At 43.4% G+C, this 22,703-nt stretch overlaps 1 protein-coding gene across 3 annotated transcripts; it reads right to left on the bottom strand.

Moving 5' to 3' along the window:
* Positions 1-15,544: 15,544 nt before the first annotated feature.
* On the bottom strand, positions 15,545-19,630 carry LOC147426142 (transcription factor MYC3-like). Of its 3 annotated transcripts, none has more exons than XR_015186186.1 (2): positions 16,012-19,630; positions 15,545-15,903 (listed from the first exon to the last, which is right to left on the bottom strand). XR_015186186.1 is itself a non-coding variant. In XM_086498419.1 (2 exons), exon 2 carries the CDS (start codon positions 19,069-19,071, stop codon positions 16,519-16,521), a length of 2,553 nt encoding a protein of 850 aa, XP_086354545.1. In that variant the 5' UTR covers positions 19,072-19,289; positions 19,365-19,630; the 3' UTR covers positions 15,545-16,518. The 3 variants fall into 3 exon arrangements, 2 of the variants coding, with proteins under 2 accessions (XP_086354545.1, XP_086354546.1); XM_086498419.1 differs by having other exon boundaries at positions 15,545-19,289; positions 19,365-19,630; XM_086498420.1 differs by having other exon boundaries at positions 15,545-19,265; positions 19,365-19,630.
* Between the last annotated feature and the right edge of the window lie 3,073 nt (positions 19,631-22,703).

The raw sequence follows: 22,703 nt of genomic DNA, 5'->3' as shown, positions 1-22,703 counted from the left end.
ATAGCGCAACCCCCAAACCTCGTAGACCTGACCATCTTGTAGCAGATCCTCGCGACATGGTCAAGTCGGCCAACGTTTGTAGATTCAGCTCACTGTTCGTAGGTTTCAGATTCTGTATCGCCATCGTTGCGTCGTCGTTATTGCCATCGTCACCGACGTAGAGTCAGAGTTCAGCAGTAACAAGATTTATAGGATTCAGTCCTTAGTATTTTCAGTTTCCAGCCCGTATCATCATCGTTCTCCTGGTCGTCAACATCGTCGACAAGCCCGTTGCATTGTAGAGATTTTTGCATTTAGTAGTAGATTAGTCTCACCGTAGGAATGGTGTCTTCAGAGGAAGGTTTGACAGAATTTTGATGTAGTACTCTGAGATATCCCCACAATTTACAGTCATTGCAAAGATTGAATTGCTTTATCTATGTAAAAAATTAACAACCTTCAGGTGACTACTCAACTTCGTAGACCTGACTTCTTGCAGCAGATCCTCGCGACATGGTCAGGTCAACCAACGTTTGTGGATTCAGCATACTGTTCGTAGGTTTCATCATCTACATCATCATTGTTGCGACGACGTCTTTGCTATCATCACCGATGTAGAGTCAAAATCAATAGCAACAAGATTTGTAGATTTTAGTCCTTAGTATTTTCAGTTTCCAACCCGTATCATCATCGTTCTCCTCATCGTCAACATCGTCGACAAGCCCATTGCATTGTAGAGATTTGTGCAATCAGAAGTAGATTAGTCTCACCGTAGGGAGTGGTGCCTTCAGAGGAAGGTTTGACAGCATTCTGGTGCGATACTCTGAGATATCCCCATAGTTTACAGTCATTGCAAGATTGAATTGCTTTAGCTATGTAAAAAATTTAACAAGCTTCAGGTGACTAGTCCTTAGAATATCCTTCTTGTTTGGTATCATCATTTCTTTTGGATCTAATTGGATGGAGTATCTTCTCTAGTTTTGGCGACTTGTTGAATGCTACAGACTGAGCTTTGTTGGAATGAATAGCTCGAAGCTTGCTACAACAACATGGACGTTATCTATCAGCTTGTGGAATAGCTACGCCGCGGTTTTGCTTTGCAGGCACCCCTCAAATAGAGACTCATTTTGGGGTTTTGACTCGATTGCTAAAAGATGGAAGCTCTAGATAAATCGTTGTTTCGGTAAAACATGTGGTTCCAAATGTAGACTCACAATGCTTGCGGACTCTCGTGGTGGTTACCTCAAGTTGGAACGTTGGCTCTGGATTAATGGCTATTGATCGCTAAGAAGATGTAGATTCAGGCTTTTCCCTTTTCAGCAACAAGCTCGTTGCGAAGACTCTCAATGTGATTTTGCTCATCTACCTACTAGCAATGACGATGGCACTGTGTCTTACAGCCTTGCTGGAGGTTAGGCGATAGAGTATTACACTAGGAGAGCAATGGAGAAATGAGCAGTTCTGGATAAGCAACAACGTTAGCACCGACTTAAGAAATTGAAAACCAGGTACAAAAAATGCAAATTTGGTACTTAGAATGCAACAAATTTACCATGCAAACCAGGACTGGAAGTCCAGTTTTTCAATGAGGGTGATGGTAGAAAACAACGGGAGTACTTGCCTCCCTTGCATCAACATTTTCAGTTTTCAGTTTCCAGCAGTTATATTCCGCACCACAAACCCCAAACTTCGCATATCTCACCTTTGCGCAGCAGGTCCTCGCCGCACGGTTAGATTAGCTATCGTTTGCATATTCAGTCCGCTATTTGCAGATCTCGACATGTGCATTTTCAACGCATCGCCATCACGTCGTCATCATCACTGTTCTCATCGATATAGAGTCTTATAGATTTCAACCCTTAGCATTTTCAGTTTTCAGCCCGGCTCGTCGTCGTCCTTATCGTCGTCGACGTTGTTGATAAGCTCACTGCATTGTAGAGATTTGTACAATCAATAGTAGATTACTTTCACAATAGAAAGTGGGCCTTCGGAGATTCGTATTGCATCTCTCACCACCTATTCTAACATGGTATCAAAGACCTTGATGTCTTGAGAGCCTTGGATGCTCGAGTATAGGCTGCTCTAGTGCCATTTTAACTTGGTTGACAGAGGAGAAGCTTGTTGTTATTTTTTCCGGTGTTTCTTCAATGCAAGGCTAATTTGTGTATATGACTCTATAGACCCCCGGTTATGACTTTCCCATCCTTTACCCTAACCTCACTTTACAGAGGGGAATCTCGCGTAGGATTTATGGTATGGAGCATTGATCCCAGTTGCTGCAGGAATCTCTTAAAATTGAGTCAGATCGGAATCACAGGCCGATGATAGAAATCAACGAAAACGCTTACCTCCGTTGCATCAGTGTTTTCAATTTTTTTAGCAGTTACATTCCGTAGCACAATCCCCAAGCCTCATAGGTCCGACCTCGTTGCAACAGATCCTCGCGACATGCTCAGGTTAGTTAGCATTTGTAGATTCAGCCCGCTGTTCATAGGTTTCAGCATCTGCATCGTCATCGTTTCGTTGTCATCATTTTTGTCGTCGCCAACGTAGAGTCAAAATTTAGTAGTTACAAGATTTGTAGATTTCAGTCCTTAGTATTTTCAGTTTCCAGCCCATATCATCATCGTTCTCCTCGTCTCGTCGACATCGTCGACAAGCCCACTACATTGTAGAGATTTGTGCAATCAGTAGTAGCAGGTTGGTCTCACCGTAGGAAGTGGTGCCTTCAGAGAAAGGGTTGACAACATTTTGGTGCGGTACTCTGAAATATTCCCACAATTTACAATCATTGTGAAGATTGAATTGCTTCAACTATGTAAAAAGTTAACAACCTTCAGGTGACTAGTCCTCTACAGACTTAGCTTTGTTGAAATGAACGGCTGGAAGCTTGCTACAACAGCATGGACGTTGTGAGCGGGATGAAAACACACACAGCGCCTCTATAACGACCCGACACACACTCTTGGGAAGATACACACATACACTATGGGGCACCACTCGGCTTACACAACACACCTGGCCGAGACAGGGAAGACACCTCTGGAGTGAGAGGAGAGAGACTATCCACTTGCCCACTCCACACAAACACACACACACACACCCAAAAAACTCATCTCAAAAGAGGAGAATTTCTGATGTTTAGATACAATTGAGCTTGGGCCAACACCAATGGGGCAAATAGTTTACACAGTATTTGAGAAATACACCAGATACAACCACAAAGTTAAGCAAAGGCTTCACTCACCGGAAAAGATTACACCAAAAAAAGCAGAAAAAGAGTGAGGAAAGCGCCATCGCTTCCGGAACGGCCCAAAATCCCAGTCTACAATGTCAAAGTGCTCAAATCCGACCTCGGATTAGCAGTTTACGGCCAAAACAGGCTCCAAAATAAGCAAAAACACACCTGCGGCTGTTCCTCCTCTCTTCTCCACGTTTTTTCTGGTCTTCTCTCAGTTTTTTCAGTTCCCACACTTAGCTTTATTAGTTGGGCACCCTTGGCCTTTTAGATGACCTCAAACGGACCCCGAACAAGCCAAAAACTGACATCGCAGTGCATAGTTGTCACCTTTTTGCATCGTCCGCACACCTCGCACTCATTTCTTTTCAATAATGCGTCTCGCAACCACGTGAAGTGGCCCCAAAAAGTGGTCCTAATGATGACCTTTCTGCATAACTCTCACAAGAAAAAACCCACGTTGTGTCCGTACTTCTCCACGTGCAAGTATTGACACCGTTCGACCTCCTGACGCCACTAGATGCCATCTGACGCACCTGCTTACCTCATGTCGTCGGCCCGCAGATAGCTTCCTTGAGAAGTTTTACGCGCTACCAACTCCTCATTATTGTAGAAAAAACACAATGGTACTGGTAATAGTGGAAATCGCTGCACTATGTACATCCTATCCTACCTGTACACACGTGGGCCCCACGTAACTACCTGGCTCTGGGAAATGGGCAATCCTTTATTCAATGCACCATGCATGTATATGTACATATGCGCAATCCCTTGCTCCAAAAAACTCCTGACAACGTTATCTGTTAGCTTGTGGAATAGCTACGCTGAGGTTTCGCTTTGCAGACACCCCTCAGATAGAGACTCATTTTGCGGTTTTGACTCAATTGCTAAAAGATGGAAGCTCTAGATAAATCCTTGTCTCTGTAAAAGATGTGGTTCCAAATGTAGGCTCACAATGCTTGCGGACTCCCGTGGTGGTTACCTCATATTCGAACATTGGCTCTAGATTGATAGCTACTAATCGCTAAGAAGATGTAAATTCAAGGCCGATGGTAAAAATCAACGGACACTTACCTCCGTTGCATCATTGTTTTCAGTTTTTTTTAGCAGTTAGATTCCGGAGCGCAACCCCCAAACCTCGTAGATCTGACCTTCCTGCAACAATTCCTCGTGACATGGTCAGGTCAGCCGGCGTTTGTATATTCAGCCCGTTGTTCATAGGTTTTAGCATCTGCGTCGTCATCGTTGCGTCGTCGGCATTGCCGTCATCACCAACGTAGAGTCAAAATTCAGTAGTCACAAGATTTGTAGATTTCAATCCTTAGTATTTTCAGTTTAAGATGTAGATCAGGCCTTTCCCTTTTCAGTAAGAAGCTCATCGCAGAGACTTTTAGTATGATTTTTCTCGTCTGCTTACTAGTAGTGATGATGGTATTGTGTCTTACAGCCTTACTGGAGGTAAGGCGATAGGATATTACACTAGGAGAGTGATGGAGAATCACCATGTAAACCAAGACTGAAAATCCAATTTTCAATGAGCCCGATGGTAGAAAACAACGGGAGTACTTACCTCTCTTGCATCAGCATTTTCGATTTTCAACAGTTAGATTCTGTATTGCAGCCCCCAAACTTTTCATATCTCACCTTCGCGCAGCAGATCCTTGTCGGACGGTCAGATTAGCTATCACTTGCACATTCAGGCCGCTATTCGTATGTTTCAATATCTACGTTTTCGATACATTGTCGTCACGTCATCGTCATCCCTTGTAGAATCAAGCTTCAGCAGGTACAAGATTTACAGATTTAAGGCCTTAGTATTTTCAGTTTTCAGTCCGTTGTCGTCCTCATCATCGCCGACATCCTCGACAAGTCCACTGCATTGTAGAGGTTTGTGCAGTCAATAGCAGGCCACTCTCGCCATAGGGAGTGACTCTCTGAGCCGATGTCAATCCCTTTTGGAAGCAACTGATATAATTATCATGTAAACCAGGGCTTAAAATGCAGCTTTCAATAAGACCGATGATAAAAATCAACGGAAACACCTTCCCTAGTTGCATCAGTGTTTTCAAATTTTTTTAGTAGTTAGATTCCGTAGCGCAACCCCCATACCTCGTAGACCTGACCTTCTTGTAGCTGATCCTCACGACATAGTCAAGCTAGCCAGCGTTTGTAGATTCAACTCACTGTTCGTAGGTTTCAGTATCTGTATCGCCATCGTTGCGTCGTCGTTATTGCCATTGTCACCGACATAGAGTCAGAGTTCAGTAGTAACAAGATTTGTAGATTTCAATCCTTAGTATTTTCAGTTTCCAACCCGTATCATCATCGTTCTTCTCGTTGTCAAAATCGTCGAGAAGCCCGTTGCATTGTAGACATTTGTGCAACTAGTAGTAGATTAGTCTCACCGTAGGAATTGGTGTCTTCAAAGGAAGGTTTGACAGCATTTTGATGCAGTACTCTGAGATATCCCCACAATTTACAGTCATTGCAAAGATTGAATTGCTTTATCTATGTAAAAAACTAACAACCTTCAGGTGACTAGTCAACTTCGTAGACCTGACTTCTTGCAACAGATCCTCGCGACATGGTCAGGTCAACCAACGTTTGTGGATTCAGCATACTGTTCGTAGGTTTCAACATCTACATCATCATTGTTGCGACGACGTCTTTGCTATCGTCACCGATGTAGAGTCAAAATCAATAGCAACAAGATTTGTAGATTTTAGTCCTTAGTATTTTCAGTTTCCAACCCGTATCATCATCGTTCTCCTCATCGTCAACATCGTCGACAAGCCCATTGCATTGTAGAGATTTGTGCAATCAGAAGTAGATTAGTCTCACCGTAGGGAGTGGTGCCTTCAGAGGAAGGTTTGACAGCATTCTGGTGCGACACTCTAAGATATCCCCACAGTTTACAGTCATTGCAAGATTGAATTGCTTTAGCTATGTAAAAAATTTAACAAGCTTCAGGTGACTAGTCCTAAGAATATCCTTCTTGTTTGGTATCATCATTTCTTTTGGATCTAATCGGATGGAGTATCTTCTCTAGTTTTGGCGACTTGTTGAATGCTACAGACTTGAGCTGTGTTGGAATGAACAGCTCGAAGCTTGCTACAACAACATGGACGTTATCTATCAGCTTGTGGAATAGCTACGCCGCGGTTTAACATTGCACGCACCCCTCAAATAGAGACTCATTTTGGGGTTTTGACTCGATTGCATGATTAAATTGCTTTAGCCATTTAAAAAATTACCAAGGTTCAGGTGACTAGTCCTCAGAATATCCCTCTTGTTTGGTATCATCATTTCATTTGGATCTATTCGGATGGAGTATCTTCTCTAGTTTTGGCGACTTGTTGAATACTACAGACTGAGCTTTGTTGGAATGAACAGCTGGAAGCTTGCTACAACAACATGGGCGTTATCTATCAGCTTGTGGAATAGCTACACCGGGGTTTCGCTTTGCAGTCACCCTCAGGTAGAGACTCATTTTGGGGTTTTGGCTTGATTGCTAAAAGATGGAAGCTCTAGATAAATCCTTGTTTTTGTAAAATATGTGGTTCCAAATGTAGGCTCACAATGCTTGCGGACTCCCGTGGTGGTTACCTCAGGTTGGAACGTTGGCTCTGGATTAATGGCTACTGATCGCCAAGAATATGTAGATTCAGGCTTTTCCCTTTTCAACAACAAACTCGTTGCGGAGACTCTCAATGTGATTTTGCTCATCTCCCTACTAGCAATGATGACGGCACTGTGTCTTACAGCCTTGTTGGACGTAAGGCGATAGAGTATTACACTAGGAGAGCGATGGACAAATGAGCAGTTCCGGATAATCGACGGCATCAGCGCTGACTTAAAGAACTGAAAACCGGGTATAAAAAATGCAAATTTAGTACTCATAATGCAACAAATTTACCATGCAAACCAGGACTGGAAATCCAGTTTTTCAATGAGGGTGATGGTAGAAAACAACGGGAGTACTTGCCTCCCTTGCATTAGCATTTTCAGTTTTCAGTTTCCAGCAGTTAGATTCCGCACCGCAAACCCCAAACTTCGCATCTCACCTTTATGCAGCAGGTCCTCGACGCACGGTTAGATTAGCCACCATTTGCATATTCAGTCCATTGTTCGCAGATATCAACATGTGCATTTTCAACGCATCGCCGTCATGTCGTCATCATCACTGTTCTCACCGATATAGAGTCTTATAGATTTCAGCCCTTAGCATTTTCAGTTTTCAGCACGGCTCGTCGTCGTCCTCATCGTTGATAAAGAGATTTGTACAATCAGTAGTAGACTGCTTTCACCATAGAAAGTGGGCCTTTGGAGGAATTCATATTGCATCTCTCATAGCCCACATGTTGGTATGGGCACATGACATCATGGTTTCAGTTTCATGGCTTTAGCTTGGATAGACTACCGCCATTCTAGGACTCCTTGAATGCACCGTCCCTTCCTCTCACACGACCAGAGTTCGCTAGACAGGATTTGATTCAACTAGATACCAAAAGCACATGGATATACGGACACTCATTTATCCTTTGGGATACAACGTGCTATTGACTAGATGGGCACATCATCGCATCAACTAGAGATTGAGACTGACAGATTTAGGAGAGTAACATCAGAAGCAAAGATATGCAAATTGTGTCATATAAAGCCAAAGACAGAGCTACACCATATTTCTCATTGTCCAATATACTATGAGATACGAGGCCGCTTTCACTGTCCATTCAGAGAGACCTTTGGACTGTAAAAGATGTGGTTCCAAATGTAGGCTCACAATGCTTGCGGACTCCCGTGGTGGTTACCTCAAGTTGGAACGTTGGCTTTGGATTAATGGCTACTGATCGCTAAGAAGATGTAGATGCAGGCTTTTCCCTTTTCAACAACAAACTTGTTGCGGAGACTCTCAATGTGATTTTGCTCGTCTACCTACTAGCATTGACGATGGCACTGTGCCTTACAGCCTTGCTGGAGGTAAGGGGATAGAGTATTACACTAGGAGAGCGATGGAGAAAGGAGCAGTTTTGGATAATCGAAGGCGTCAGGGCTGACTTAAAGAACTGGTTTTAGCGCTGACTTAAAGAACTGAAAACCAGGTACAAAAAATGCAAATTTGGCACTCAGAATGTAACAAATTTACCATGCAAACCAGGACTGGAAATCTAGTTTTTCAATGAGGCTGATGGTAGAAAACAACGGGAGTACTTGCCTCCCTTGCATCAGCATTTTCAGTTTTCAGTTTCCAGCAGTTAGATTCTGCACCGCAAACCCCAAACTTCGCGTATCTCACCTTTACACACTAGGTCCTCGTTGCACGGCTAGATTAGCTACCGTTTCCATAATCAATCCGCTGTTCGCAGATCTCGACATGTGCATTTTCAACGCATCGCCGTCACGTCGTCATCATCACTGTTCTCACCGGTATCAAGTCTATAGATTTCAGCCCTTAGCATTTTCAGTTTTCAGCCCGGCTCGTCGTCGACATCGTTGATAAGCCAACTGCATTTGTAGAGATTTGTACAATCAGTAGTAGACTGCTTTCACCATAGAAAGTGGACCTTCGGAGGAATTCCTATTGCACCTCTCACAGCCCATATGTTGGTATGGGCACATGACATCATGGTTTCAGTCTCATGGCTTCAGCTTGGGTAGACTACTGCCATTCCAGTACTCCTTGGATGCACCGTCCCTTTCTCTCGCACGACCAGAGTTCGCTAGACAGGATTTGATTCAACTAGATGCCAGAAGCACATGGATACACGAACGCTCATTTATCCTATGGGATACAATGTGCTATTGGTTAGATGGGCACACCATCGCATCAGCTAGAGATTGAGACTGACAGATTTAGGAGAGTAACACCAGAAGCAAAGATATGGGAGCTGTCATATGGAGCCAACCTTTACGCAGCAGGTTCTCGCCACACGGTTAGATTAGCTACCATTTGCATATTCAGTCCGCTGTTCGTAGATCTCGACATGTGCATTTTCAACGCATCGCCGTCACATCGTCATCATCACTGTTCTCACCGATATAGAGTCTTATACATTTCAGCCCTTAGCATTTTCAGTTTTCAGCATCGTCGTCAGCATCGTTGATAAGCCCACTGCATTGTAGAGATTTGTACAATCAGTAGTAGGCTGCTTTCACCACAGAAAGGGGGCCTTCGAAGGAATTCATATTGCATCTCTCACAGCCCATATGCTGGTATGGGAACATGACATCATGGTTTCAGTCTCATGGCTCCAGCTTGGATAGACTACCGCCATTCCAGTACTCCTTGGATGCACCGTCCCTTTCTCTCACACGACCAGAGTTCGCTAGACAGGATTTGATTCAACTAGATACCAGAAGCACATGGATATACGGACACTCATTTATCCTATGGGATGCAATGTGCTATTTGTTAGATGAGCACATCATCGCATCAGCTAGAGATTGAGACTGGCAGATTTAGGAGAGTAACATCAGAAGCGAAGATATGCGAGTTGTGTCATATAGAACCAAAGATAGAGCTACATCACATTTCTCATTGTCCGGTGTACTATGAGATACAAGGCCGCTTTCACTGTCCATTCAGAGAGGGCTTTGGACTGTAAAAGATGTGGTTCCAAATGTAGGCCCACAATGCTTGCGGACTCCTGTAGTGGTTACCTCAGGTTGAAACATTGGCTCTGGATTAATGGCTACTGATCACTAAGAAGATGTAGATTCAGGCTTTTCCCTTTTCAACAACAAACTCGTTACGGAGACTCTCAATGTGATTTTGCTCCTCTACCTACTAGCAATGACGATGGCATTGTGTCTTACAGCCTTGCTGAAGGTAAGGCGATAAGAGTATTATACTAGGAGAGCGATGGAGAAATGAACAGTTCTAGATAATCAACAGCGTCAGTGCTGACCTAAAAAACCGAAAACCAGCTACAAAAAATGCAATTTTGGTACTCAGAATGCAACAAATTTATCATGCAAACCAGGACCGGAAATCTGGTTTTTCAATGAGGCTGATGGTAGAAGACAACAGGGAGTACTTGCCTCCCTTGCATCAGCATTTTCAGTTTTCAGTTTCCAGTAGTTAGATTCCGCACCGCAAACCCCAAACTTCGCATATCTCACCTTTACGCAGCAGGTCCTCGCCGCACGGTTAGATCAGCTACCGTTTGCATATTCAGTCCGCTGTTCGCAGATCTCAACATGTGCATTTTCAACGCATCGCCGTCACGTCGTCGTCATCACTGTTCTCACCGATATAGAGTCTTATAGATTTCAGCCCTTAGCATTTTCAATTTTCAGCCCAGCTCGTCGTCGTCCTCACCATCGTCGACATCGTTGATAAGCCCACTGCATTGTAGAGATTTGTACAACCAGTAGTAGACTGCTTTCACCATAGAAAGTGGACCTTCGGAGGAATTCATATTGCATCTCACAGCCCATATGTTGGTATGGGCACATGACATCATGGTTTCAGTCTCATGGCTTCAGCTTGGATAGACTACCGCCATTCCAGTACTCGTTGGATGCACCGTCCCTTTCTCTCACACGACCAGAGTTCGCTATACAGGATTTGATTCAACTAGATACCAGAAGCACACGCATACACAGACACTCATTTATCCTATGGGATACAATGTGCTATTGGTTAGATGGGCACATCATCGCATCAGCTAGAGATTGAGACTGACAGATTTAGGAGAGTAACAACAGAAGCAAAGATATGCGAGTTGTGTCATATAGAGCCAAAGACAGAGCTACATCACATTTCTCATTGTCCGGTATACTATGAGATACGAGACCGCTTCCACTGTCCATTCAGAGAGGGCTTTGGACCGTTGGATAAAGTCATGAGATATCAGGATCAGAGATGCCTCAGGTTGGTTCTGCTAGAGCTACATAGACACGAGGAGAGTCTATTGAGGAGACCAAACAGTGAAAGACATTCACAGAGGGAGATCACTGACTTCTTTAGAGTAGGGACTCAACATCCACGTGAGCATGCTTCACAACAGACTTCAGAGCCCACTTCTACTAGAGGTATATTAGTGGACACAGTCACTGAACTCGGGAGAGCTAGACGCCCACATCTACGAGGGCGACCACGACATTGACGAAGACTCCATCAGAGAATCAAGACTATTCTAGCACGACATGAGAGACACCCAGTACGACTATTGACAAAGCTCTTCAACAACCAATGCAATGCTTTCTTGGACAACGCCTGATGCCGGGCATCCTCAGGCATGGATGATGATTTCAGTCTACCGATTTTAGTCTTTTAGTTTAGTCTCACTTTACTTCATCTTATTCTTGTACCCAGACGTTGATTAGGTCCACTAGGATTGTATCAGTTTGGTCTCATAGGCCATTTTGCCCTTTTTGAAGACGTTTAATATAACATTTCATTTCATATCTCTCTCTCTCTCTCTCTCACACACACACACACACACACACACATGCACAGAGCAAACGTGTGTGCACGCTCAATAAACACTGACCTCTTCACATTGGTAGACCTAAGATGACCGAAAAACTGACCAACTAATGCATAATGCAGGAAATGTAACCATGCACTTCAAGAACATCACCAAAAATGATGCATTGTGAAGCTTGCAAAGTCTCAACCGTGGATCGCAATCAACAATAGTACATGTTACATTGGAGCAGTGGCCTCAAAGAGCAAACAAGATTTGGCCACATGAAACTATCAGGTAAACAAAACTAGGACACAATCCCCCGTGTTGCCAAGGTAAGTAGGACCTAGGTCACCCTGAGACCACATTTCAGTTTGCAGGCAATTCAAAGGGTCAACCTTGACAACAAACCTACCTTTCAACCACTACAAGATCCTTCTCAACAAACCAAAAGATCCATGGAAGAGAGCAACTTAGAGGACTTGAGCCCTTGCCTATTTTTGAGCCATTAAACCTGGATAATCTGAGACACTATTACGATTGAGTTCAAACGAGTCACTCAACCAATGACATCCAACAACATCTTCAATCTCTTCAAGGTAGGTGAACTACATACAGATTACCATCAACAAAATACACAATACCTTAGAGCAGTGGCCTCAATTACGAGGATCCATAATAGTTTAGATACCAAATAGTAAACAAAATCGAGCCACATGAAACCATCGGGTAATATGACTGGACCAATCATTTCACAACCGAAGTGGCTCCCCAAGGCAAGAAAGTGACCATGAGACCACCTTTCTCTTTACAAGCAATCTAAAGGGCCAGGCTCTCCATTGCCTCTCCAACATTGAGAGCAAACAAACCTTCTCAACAAACCACATGATCCTCCCAACAAACTTGAAGATCCATGACAAAGGGCAAATAAGAAGATTTGAACCTTTGCCTATTTCTAAGATTTTAAACCTTATTATGACTGTTTATCCCGTCAATGAACGTAGAAAAAGATTACAACCTCCTCGTGCAAAAGATTCCAAAGTTAAAACCTTAAAAGAAGACCAAAATCTAGCAGAAATAACACATACAAATTGAGACACCTTCATCATAGAAATGGCAGGCCAAGGGCAAAAGCACCAAAAATCTTTTGATATTGTGCAGATAAGGGAAGCGAAAAGGACAAAAAGGAGGGGCACTGTGGTGGGTGCAGAGTGCCACCAAAATGCGTTATGAATACAGGAAAAGCTGCGCACAACAGCACCCAAACGTAAGTGGCAGTGGGAACCAAGAGGTATTTTGGAATTACAGTCACTTAAACTTCTTTATATTTGACAATCTTGCACGTGTATACCGACAATTCTTGCTACAAGAAGCATACTATTGTCTTTACGAATTTGAAAAGTGAAGCTATAATATTCCCCACTATAAACTTTTGTTTAAACATGGGCTCTTAAGGGCCTAAGCCCTGTTTTGTTGGTTTACAAAATGAAGCTTTATCTAAAGCCCCAATGTTTTCTTCTCCAAAATGAAGGATAGTGTCAAACCATTCCCATCGTTTTTCAGTTTTCTTTTTGTTGCCTTTTGAAAATGCTTGTATTTTAAAGCTGAATTAAACAATCAACGAAACAATCTAGAGAACATAACACAACTCTAAAAGTAATATCCCTACAAGTACACAGAAGAGAGAATCATTGAGGCAAATTCTAGCACAGGCAGTCTTTTCTGATACAAGTCTGCAACATTGTGCTCCAGAAAAGCAAAATTCAGAGTAAGCCGTACCTAACTTGTTTACAAGGAAACAGTTGTGTCTGTTAATTACTTCTCTCTCTCTCTCTCTCTCTCTCTCTCTCTCTCTCTCTCTCTCTCTCTCTCTCCGAATCAATTCATTGATTCACGCAATGCAGCAAAATTATTAATAAATTATCCTATCCCACAATTGTGCCTCACCACTTACCTTGAACTTTATCGAAATTGTCAATCCTTGCGCAGCACGATTGCGTGTGTGTGTATGTCTGTGTGTGCGAGAGAGAGAGAGAGAGAGAGAGAGAGACAGAGAGAGAGAGAGGTGAAGCCCCAAAAAACCTCGTTAGTACTGAAGCCGCCGCGTCCCAACAAAAAATAGAAATTTCTCTGCATGCCGTCCACCTCAAAAAACAAACCCCTCCTACCATATTTTTTATTGGCCAAAGTCCCTATGACCACGGGGACAAATTTCCTCCCCCCTTAGACACTGCCAATAAAAGGTTATAAAATAGACCTCAAACAAAATGCCACGTGGCATTTTGAAGAGGTCAACGACGGCCCGACGACAGTGTCTCAACAGGAAGTGTCGGCACTCGACAGTACCAACGGTAGGATAACGCCCATGCGAGACAAAACCTACACCTACGCATGCATTTGTGCGAGAGAGACACAGAGAGTCCTTGGGTTGGCTGCCCTCACGAGGACGACTTTGTGCGAGCGTCGCTACCGTTGGCAACATGAGAGAGAGAGAGAGAGAGAGAGAGAGAGAGAGAGAGTTCCCTTGAGCTGGAGTGCTCCTCTTCCCACTTCTGGGTCTACTTACTTACTTCTGGGTCCGAAGGCGTGTATGTAGTTAACGGGATCAATCTAGACACCTGGGAGAACTGGAACGAGTTTGCCCTTCTAGCCAATCCATCGAGAGACTGGCTAGCTTGACCTGCAACGCTTGCTCTTTGCAAACTGCCTCCGAGTTCCGCATCGCCTCATCTGCCACAGCGGCCTTTTCCTTTCAATCCCACTGCCATCATCTTCAGCTGGGATGAGGGTGTGGTCAGAATAGCCACCATGGACTTCACGCTGCATTTGGAAAACGCCTTTGAACTACCACTCGGTTCCCTTGTAACTCAGGAGTAGGACTACTCATTCACAAGAAGATTTAGAAATTTTCTCATGTAGGTAAACGAAGTCTTTTCCAGCGTTTTTCATACAATTAATAACATCATGAGCTTCTGCCACCAGCCCCCCATCGGGCCGGCGATCCCCTGCCCCCCAATCGTACCTAGGTAGGTATATTGCGGTGCCTCTCTCACAGAAGCTCATGATGTTGAGGTAAGTCACAATGTGGGAATTATTGTGAAAATTTATCCAAAACTTCTTGTGATTCTTATGACACAACTTCTCCCTTTGCCATTTGCAATAAGAACACCCCAGTTCTTTCATGTACAGGAAGTTTCTATCACATAAAAAATGTGATGGTCATTGTTCAAGATTTCACTCGTTTCTTCAACAATAAAAATTTGCTAAAAAACAAAAGCTCCTATTGAGATAAGAAACTTTATAAGTGCGAGCCATGGGAGGCACAACAAGCCACATCATTTTGAAAGAGAATATGAAAACTTTATAATTAGAAATAACAACATTCAACCAAGGTAAGCACAATTAAAAGAGGGTCCTTCAAATCCATGGTCATAGACCACAAGTGTGCTACCTCATTATGGTAGTGATGCGTGTGTGTGCATGGTGGTCAAAAGCCTAGCTTTTCCACATGCATTTTGGCTCATTCTCTCACACACACATTGTGCCATCTTCATAAGTGACTGGTTTTTCCTCTCAACAACACCATTTTATTTAGGGGTATACCGCACTGCACATTTGTGTTTTAGCCCACAACTCGCTAAAAATGCATTGAACTGTTGCTACTAACAATCCCCCCCCCCCCCCTCCCCGCCCCGCCCCCCCTCTCTCCCTCTCTCAAAAACAAAAAAAAAACAATCAGAATGAAAGCTGTGCAAGGACAAAACAAAACCAGGATGCGAAAGTGCCTTCATAATTGCGAAACATAGTGCAACAGGGTGAAAATATGGCATAACAACAAGCATCACATTACATATTTACATGTACTTACCATTCTAAAAACAATAGTGACACATTAACAAGCTCATTGAGGAAGTAAGACAAGACAATCACAAAACCTTTTCATTACATCCAGTCATAGCAATTGCAAACTTAAACAGCATGAAAACCCCGATAGAAGGGCATGTGGTTTCAGCAACTGCAGAATGTTAACTGCCTCAAGATTCTGTATTCCACACTCGGGGGTCAATCATTAACCTTTCGCACTCAGAATGAACATCTAGCTCTCTGCTATGTCAATAATATACATAATGTACATCCATGGACAAACTAGCCTTAACATTTGATCAGGCAATTACAACAAAGACGGCAAATATGATTCCTTTGTTAAATACAAAGGGCTCACTCTTACCTTTTCCCTCATTTAGAGTATTGTCATTTGCTCCTTGGAGGCACCTTATTTCAGCTCAATCAAACATTGTGAAAGAGAAGAGTCAGTATAGAAAAATTGATTTACCAATGCCACATGAATCTCCAATGCTAGCAAAAATTTCAGAGACCAACCAGAAATCATCAGCCAAAATGGGTGCCCTCCATAGGAATCCAGTAGTTGCCGTCTTTTCTCCTGATCACCTTCTTGTACAATCTATCCCCTTTCTCCCATCTTCATTATCCGTAAACTTATCCTATTCGCCGCACAATGCTCTAGTAATTGTTCAGCAGCCCCTCAATCTGTTGTTAGTTACAATGGACTTAATAGCAAGTGCATCGCCAAGTACAGAATTAAACCCCTGATGCATCAGGAAGTGCCTTGCCTTCTCCTACGCTTTGCTTGACAATGGGCATTATGATATGCCCGATCATGGTGTCATGCATAGGTTCTCCACACTTCTCCTGACATCTTGTCGGTGCTACTCAACAAGATCTTCCCAATGGTAGATAGCAAGATGGGGTATGCCATGTGATAAACACTGAAGTAAAAGCTAGTAAGGAGCTTAGCTAGCTGTGCCCTGGACAAGCTTTTTGGTACCACCTTACCATGGCTACCCACTACCCCACAAGATTCCCACATCAACAGCAATCACATTCTGCTGCATGAAGAGAAAGAGCATCTTTCAGCATATCCTCGCTTGAATACCGGGGCCCCTTCATAACCACCATAACCCTCTGAAAAAGCATGTCATGGACTGCTGCTACGGTGGCATGGTGTACCTGCAGTTGCAATTCCTGCAAAGCCGACATCAACAATGCCGCTGGGTATGCTTTCTTTGAGCTTTCCACCTGAATAAGAGCCTCTCTTCCAAGAAGAAATTGTACAGTAATCGACACCTTCCCATGAGGGCAAGCCAAATTCCTTGGCTTCTGTTGCAGTGAGTTAGAATAGGCAGGCTTGCCTTCAGGGCCTGAAGGTAAAAAGCTTCCACTCCTCTCTGATGCCCCTTTATCCAACCTTCCTACTAGCTTCCTCCTCTCAATCTCTAAGGATTGCACCCTGCCGCGCAACTCCTCTATGTAAGAGGTTGCATCTGCCAACAGTGAAGCTTTATCCATTCTAGAAACATTGGGCACAACAGCCCTCAACCCATAAAACCTCTGGTTCATCTTTTCGCGCCTCTGGCGCTCAGCTTCAACATGGTTTAAGGGCTCTTCCCTGCCATTCGCAGGCTTGCGACCCCTTTTCCTTGGCTTCTTTTCTGGAACAGTCTGCGTAAAATCAGCATCTTTGCAAGATGCGTCTGCATCAGAATGTTCCGATTCCACACTGGATTGTACAACCCCAGTTCCCTGCAACCCAGCACTCTCATCTATCTGCAAAAGACTCCCCTCCTTCTCTTGAGAGAGCTGCTTGTTGAACTTGCCATCTCTGTTTTCTGAAGCAACCAGTTCCACTACTTTAACATCCTGCTCTACTGGCTTCACATCCTGGGAAGATGTAGTCTCTGCTGGTTTCAAAGAATATGTTTGCACGTCGAGACCCCAAGGCCTGGCTGCTGCTTCGTTGTAACTCTGCACATGTGGAGCCAATTGTACTAGTTGCTCTTGAGCTCTCTTAAAGCTTTCACTTGTTTTCACAGTAAGAGCCCTAGGGGTCTCAACAGGCCCACCGTAATTAAAGTTGCTGTAAACCGAGTTCTTCCCCGTACCCCTGTTGCTGTCGATTTCAGGATTCTTCGAACCATGAATTCCCTGAAATGTTGAAGTCTTCTCTGTAGCATTCACTGTGCTTTGAGAATGCACTTCAGTGGTTATCTCGTCATAACCATAGACCTTCGGAGCTGCAAAATCAGAAAATTGGTTAAGGTTAGCCACAGATGGCGTTACGAATTGCGTACCATCCATGGTATTCCCTGGAGCTATGCACGTGGGGTACATCTGAGGTGGGGCGGGGGAGGGACCCCGACTCCATATCTCTGTTTCTACCTTTTTATCCTTCTCTGATGTTTCCTTTTGGGTCTGATAGTTGAGAAGCTCCAACGAAGAAAGGGGGCTGTTACTTTGCCAGGTCTTAAGATATTGATCATACAGCGTCAGACCGAGACTTTGGTTAGAGTTTTCATTAGCTACCTTATGAAAATTTGACTCTTGTTGCCACAAAGTAGACCTCTCATTCATGGTAAACATCAAGTCTGAAGGACTAAGAGTGTGCCATGTGCCTCTATGCCTTCCATCACCAAGCTCTTCGCCTATCCTGCCAGTTGCAACTGCTGATTGTGTATCCTGCATAACTGTCAGACTCATTATACCTGAATTTCTTTGCTTTGAATCAACATCTATAACTTCATTGCTTGTTGGGTTAATAACATCCAATTCAGAAATCCCGAGGCCATGGTTTATACCCATGAAGGTCGTTGTTGGAGAGAATACATACTCCATGCCCCCGAACGGAGGATCAAAAGACTGGTGTATGACATTAAGAAACCCCAAGCTCTCCTGTATCACATCGGTAGACCCCAGCTCGACTACACCACTCTGCGTTGGCACACACACAATTGTATATATGCCAAATCTCTGTGCAACATCTGCCCTTCCGCAATTGCGGTTCCTGAGATGGTCAGCCCCACTAATCCATGCATACTGTGAGGTAGCATATGCCTGGCCAGGTGTACCCTCTCCTATGTGGAAATGGCACATCATAGAGACAAGGTAAAACCATTCAGTGTCGGTAACATCAGCTTCCATGCTACCGAACATAGAAGCATCCCCCGCATTCTGTTGGATGATGAGGGTCTGTAATTCCCGCAAAACTCGTTGACGTAGTTGTTGATTGGCCTGAGTGGCAGCAACTGTTGGAGAACGGTCTTCTTCCTTACAATTGAAAAAGCCGTCTCCCCATTCAAGGCGTTGCTGACCATCATTCGAGTCGGTAAGCTGCCAGAAGATAGCATAGGTCCATTTTTCAGAGCTCGTTTCAACAAGCGACTGGAGGCGTTGTTGTAAAGAGTTTTCTTGGTTGTGGGCTAGAGGCATAGAGGAGGACGCCTGCTGGGAGGTATATGCGGAAGGATTTGTGTCACTCCAGAGTGGCACGTCATATGTAGGCGATGAGCTCATGAAGGCCTCTATGATGGCATTATCATCAAAACACCACTGAAGCTCAGACATTAAGTCAGGTGCAGAATTCATGGTGGCTGAACCAGTCCTTGTAAAAGCAGGGACAATCTATCTGGATATGTTGAATTGTAAAAGAAGGGACAATCTATCTGGATATGTTGAATTGTAAAAGAAGGGAACCTCGACTCTCAAACCGGCCAGTATGATCACATCTCTCTGCCATCTAGCAGAGTTTCATGTACAGCTTCACTCATGTATATACAAAACTGCAACATAGACTCTGGTTCACTCTATATATGCAGATCAGCTCAATTTTACATAAAGAAGAGATGGGCGTCTACAAATTGCAGAATTGAAGTACCCACCTTGCGATCCTGCCTGCTACTCCTTCCGGCTTCCTTCAAAAGATCCTTATGGGCTCTCTGCTTATGCTGATTTGATCTGCGGACAGAAGGGGCTCGCTTAGAGATGAGTTGGGACGGCTACCCAGCAAAGCACAGAGATCGCCACAGCTTCTTGCATGTCTCATTAACCGATCTTCTACATTTATTGAAGCACTTTTTGTGTGTGTGTGTGTGTGTGTGTGTGTGTGTGTGAGAGAGTGAGAGGGAGAGAGAGAGAGAGAGGAAGAAGAAGAAGAGAGTTTTTAACGTCGTAGAGAGAGAGAGAGGGAGAGAGAGAGAGAGAGAGAGAGTGCAATGCTTGTATCTGATGTTGACTTATCACTAGGCTATGACTTCTTTCGCTTAGGACAAAAGGGTCCCGACTCCCCTCCCCCCTTCTCACGTTTCAGGTGGCGTTCCCACAAAATACGCTGGCACTCAGCCTGGAACCTTCATAATGTGATAGATATACTCTCCCATGGTGAATTAAGGATTAACAAGGGTTGGAGTAACCCATGTTGCTTCCCTCTATCATACTTGGTCTTTTGGCATACCACACATTTTGAAACATACTCTGGGAAAGTTTCACAAGTTTTAGTGTAATTATCGGCAAAAGCTTCAATTTTTGACCTAAAAATCGGGAGAATTTCAAGTTTGCCCTTATTTTCTTCGATTAGCAAAATTGTTTTTTTCTAGCCCTGGAGCCTGGAACCTTCATAATGTGATAGATATACTCTCCCATGGTGAATTAGGGATTAGCAAGGGTTGGAGTAACCCATGTTGCTTCCCTCTATCATACTTGGTCTTTTGGCATACCACACATTTTGAAACATACTCTTGTATGTCTACTTTCATGGTAGGCCAGTAGAAGTATGTTTCTACTCCTCAAAGAGTAGGTTGAATGCCTCTATGCCTCACATAGGGAGCAGCATGGGATTCATATATGACTTTCTCACAAAGGAAGTGGGTAATACATAGCCTATTGCCATGGAGAAGATAACCATCGTGCAAGGTGAATGGTTTTTCTTTCTTCCCCAATACAAGGACTAACATTATGTCTTTAAAGTCAGGGTCAGTAGCATGCTCATCTATCATAGAAGATAGATAATTGTGAGTTGCTATAGACATCGCATTGACTCTTGGTCGTTGTGAAAGTGCATCAGCCACTTGATTATGCTTACCAGCAATGTGAGCAATCTAAAAATAAAATCGCGAAAGAAAATTTGCCCACCTCATTTGTTTGTCGAAAAGTTTGGTTTGCATCATGAAGTACTTTAGACTTTGGTGGTCCGTTTGCAAAAAAAATGGAGTCCCAAACAGATAGTGCTTCCATGTGTCTAGGCCATATAGTACAACTAAAAGCTCTTTTTCGTATATGTCCAAGACTCGTTCATCGACATTGGGCCTTCGGCTCTCATATGCTATGGCATGCCCTTCTTGAAGTAAGACTGCTCCAAGGCAATCACCACAAGCATCACATTGAACCTCAAATGGCTTTGAGAGATCCGGAAGCATAAACACTAGTTGGGAGGTAAGCTTCTCTTTGAGCTTGTCAAAAGCATTTTGCTCTTTAGCACTCCATGAGTACGTAACGTTTTTCTTTGTTAAGTCATATAATGGTCTTGTTATTTGAGAGAATTTTGCTATGAAGCGTCTATAGTATGCACACATACCAATAAAGCTTCGTAGCTCATGTAGATTCCTTGGAATATGCCATGCCTTTATTATCTCTAACTTAGATGGATCCATACGGATACCATCCTGAGAGATAATATGACCTATGTATTGAATCTCTTGAAGAAAAAATTCTCTTTTCTTTTGATTGATAAAAAGCTTGTTCTCCCTCAAAGCTTGAAAAATCACTTGGAGATGTTGCTTGTGCTCCTCCAAGGACTTGGAGGAGATGATGATATCATTAAAGAATACTCCAGTGTACTTGCGGTACGGTCTAAATATTTTCTCCATGAAACGATTGAATGTGGCTGGTGCATTAATCAAGCCAAAAGGCATGACTAGATATTCATAAAGACCAAACGTTGTACGAAACGCGGTCTTTACGTTATCTTCATTCACTATCCTTATTTGATGATAGCTACTTTTAACGTCAATTCTACTGAAGTAGGTAGAGCCTTGTAGCTTATCAAATAGATCTTCGACCCGTGGTACGGAAAATTTGTTTTTGATAGTGATATGGTTTAGCGCTCGATAGTCTACATGCATGCGGTATGTGCCATCTTTCTTTTGCACTAAAAGAACTGGAAAACAAAAGGGAGAGGAGCTAGGCCTCACTATCCCTTTGTCTACCAATTCTTGTACTTGCCTCATGATCTCCTCTTATTGAGCTTGGGAAACTCTATAAGGAGCTTGTTATGCAGCGAGCTTCCTGGTAGGAACTCAATTCAATGATCATCATCCCCTCGTTTTGGAGGTAAGTCCAAAGTGATATCATCGATAAAAACATCTTTTAGAAAACTAGACAAGTCTAATTCTTTTTTATTCCTAACACTTTGTTTTGCTAAAACATTAGCATCATCTAGAGACTCTTTGACAAAAATCATGTACGCAGAAACTGAGCTTTTCATTGACTTATCAAAAGCAGGTGAATTTACAAGTGGTATAGTATGACCGGACTCATAGCATCTATATACATGCTTTTTTCCCTGTAGGTGAAGTAGATTCTCCTTTCAGGGAACTTCATGTTGGCAGCCATGCGGTTGAACCATGGTGCCCTAAGATAACATCCTCATGTTGGAGAGCAAAGATGAAAAAGTCTTCTTTGTCGATGTAGCTTTGGACATCAACCAACTCCGTTGATATGAAGTTGTGAGTAGAGCTAGGGTCAACGGGATGAAGGCATGATGCTCCCTTACCTTTCCCCAAGCCTAGGAGAGAGGCGATCCTTTGCAATGAGCATCCTCTTTTGGAGCTTCGATCGTGGAAGCTCTAGGAGTCTCATTGCAGGCATTTCGTTTTGGGCAAGAACGGTAGCCATATCCTTGATCCCCACACTTGAAGCATTTGTGATCCTTACAAAAAGCTTTTTGCTATTATTTAGGAGAGAGTTTATTTTTACCTTTGTAAACTCCCTTCTCCTTGGACCGATTGTTGTTGTTGTTGGAGTTGCCTTGGGAAGAGTTTTGGAAATTTTTCTTCCCCTTTGCATCATTTCGATCTTTGTTTTCCATTGGCTTGGCATTCCTTTTAGCCCCTTGTTGAAAATTGATGCATGAAGCAACTATAGTGTGGTGGATTACTTCGGTGATAGAACCAAGCCGTTGGGAGTTGACATACTCGGCCATTTCTTCAAGTAATCCTGCACAA

Source organism: Adiantum capillus-veneris, chromosome 24 (assembly GCF_014529385.1).
Source record: "Adiantum capillus-veneris isolate H3 chromosome 24, ASM1452938v2, whole genome shotgun sequence".
Classification (NCBI taxonomy): Eukaryota; Viridiplantae; Streptophyta; class Polypodiopsida; order Polypodiales; family Pteridaceae; genus Adiantum; species Adiantum capillus-veneris.
Note: the sequence above shows the minus strand (reverse complement) of the source record. Positions and strands in the feature narration are given on the sequence as shown.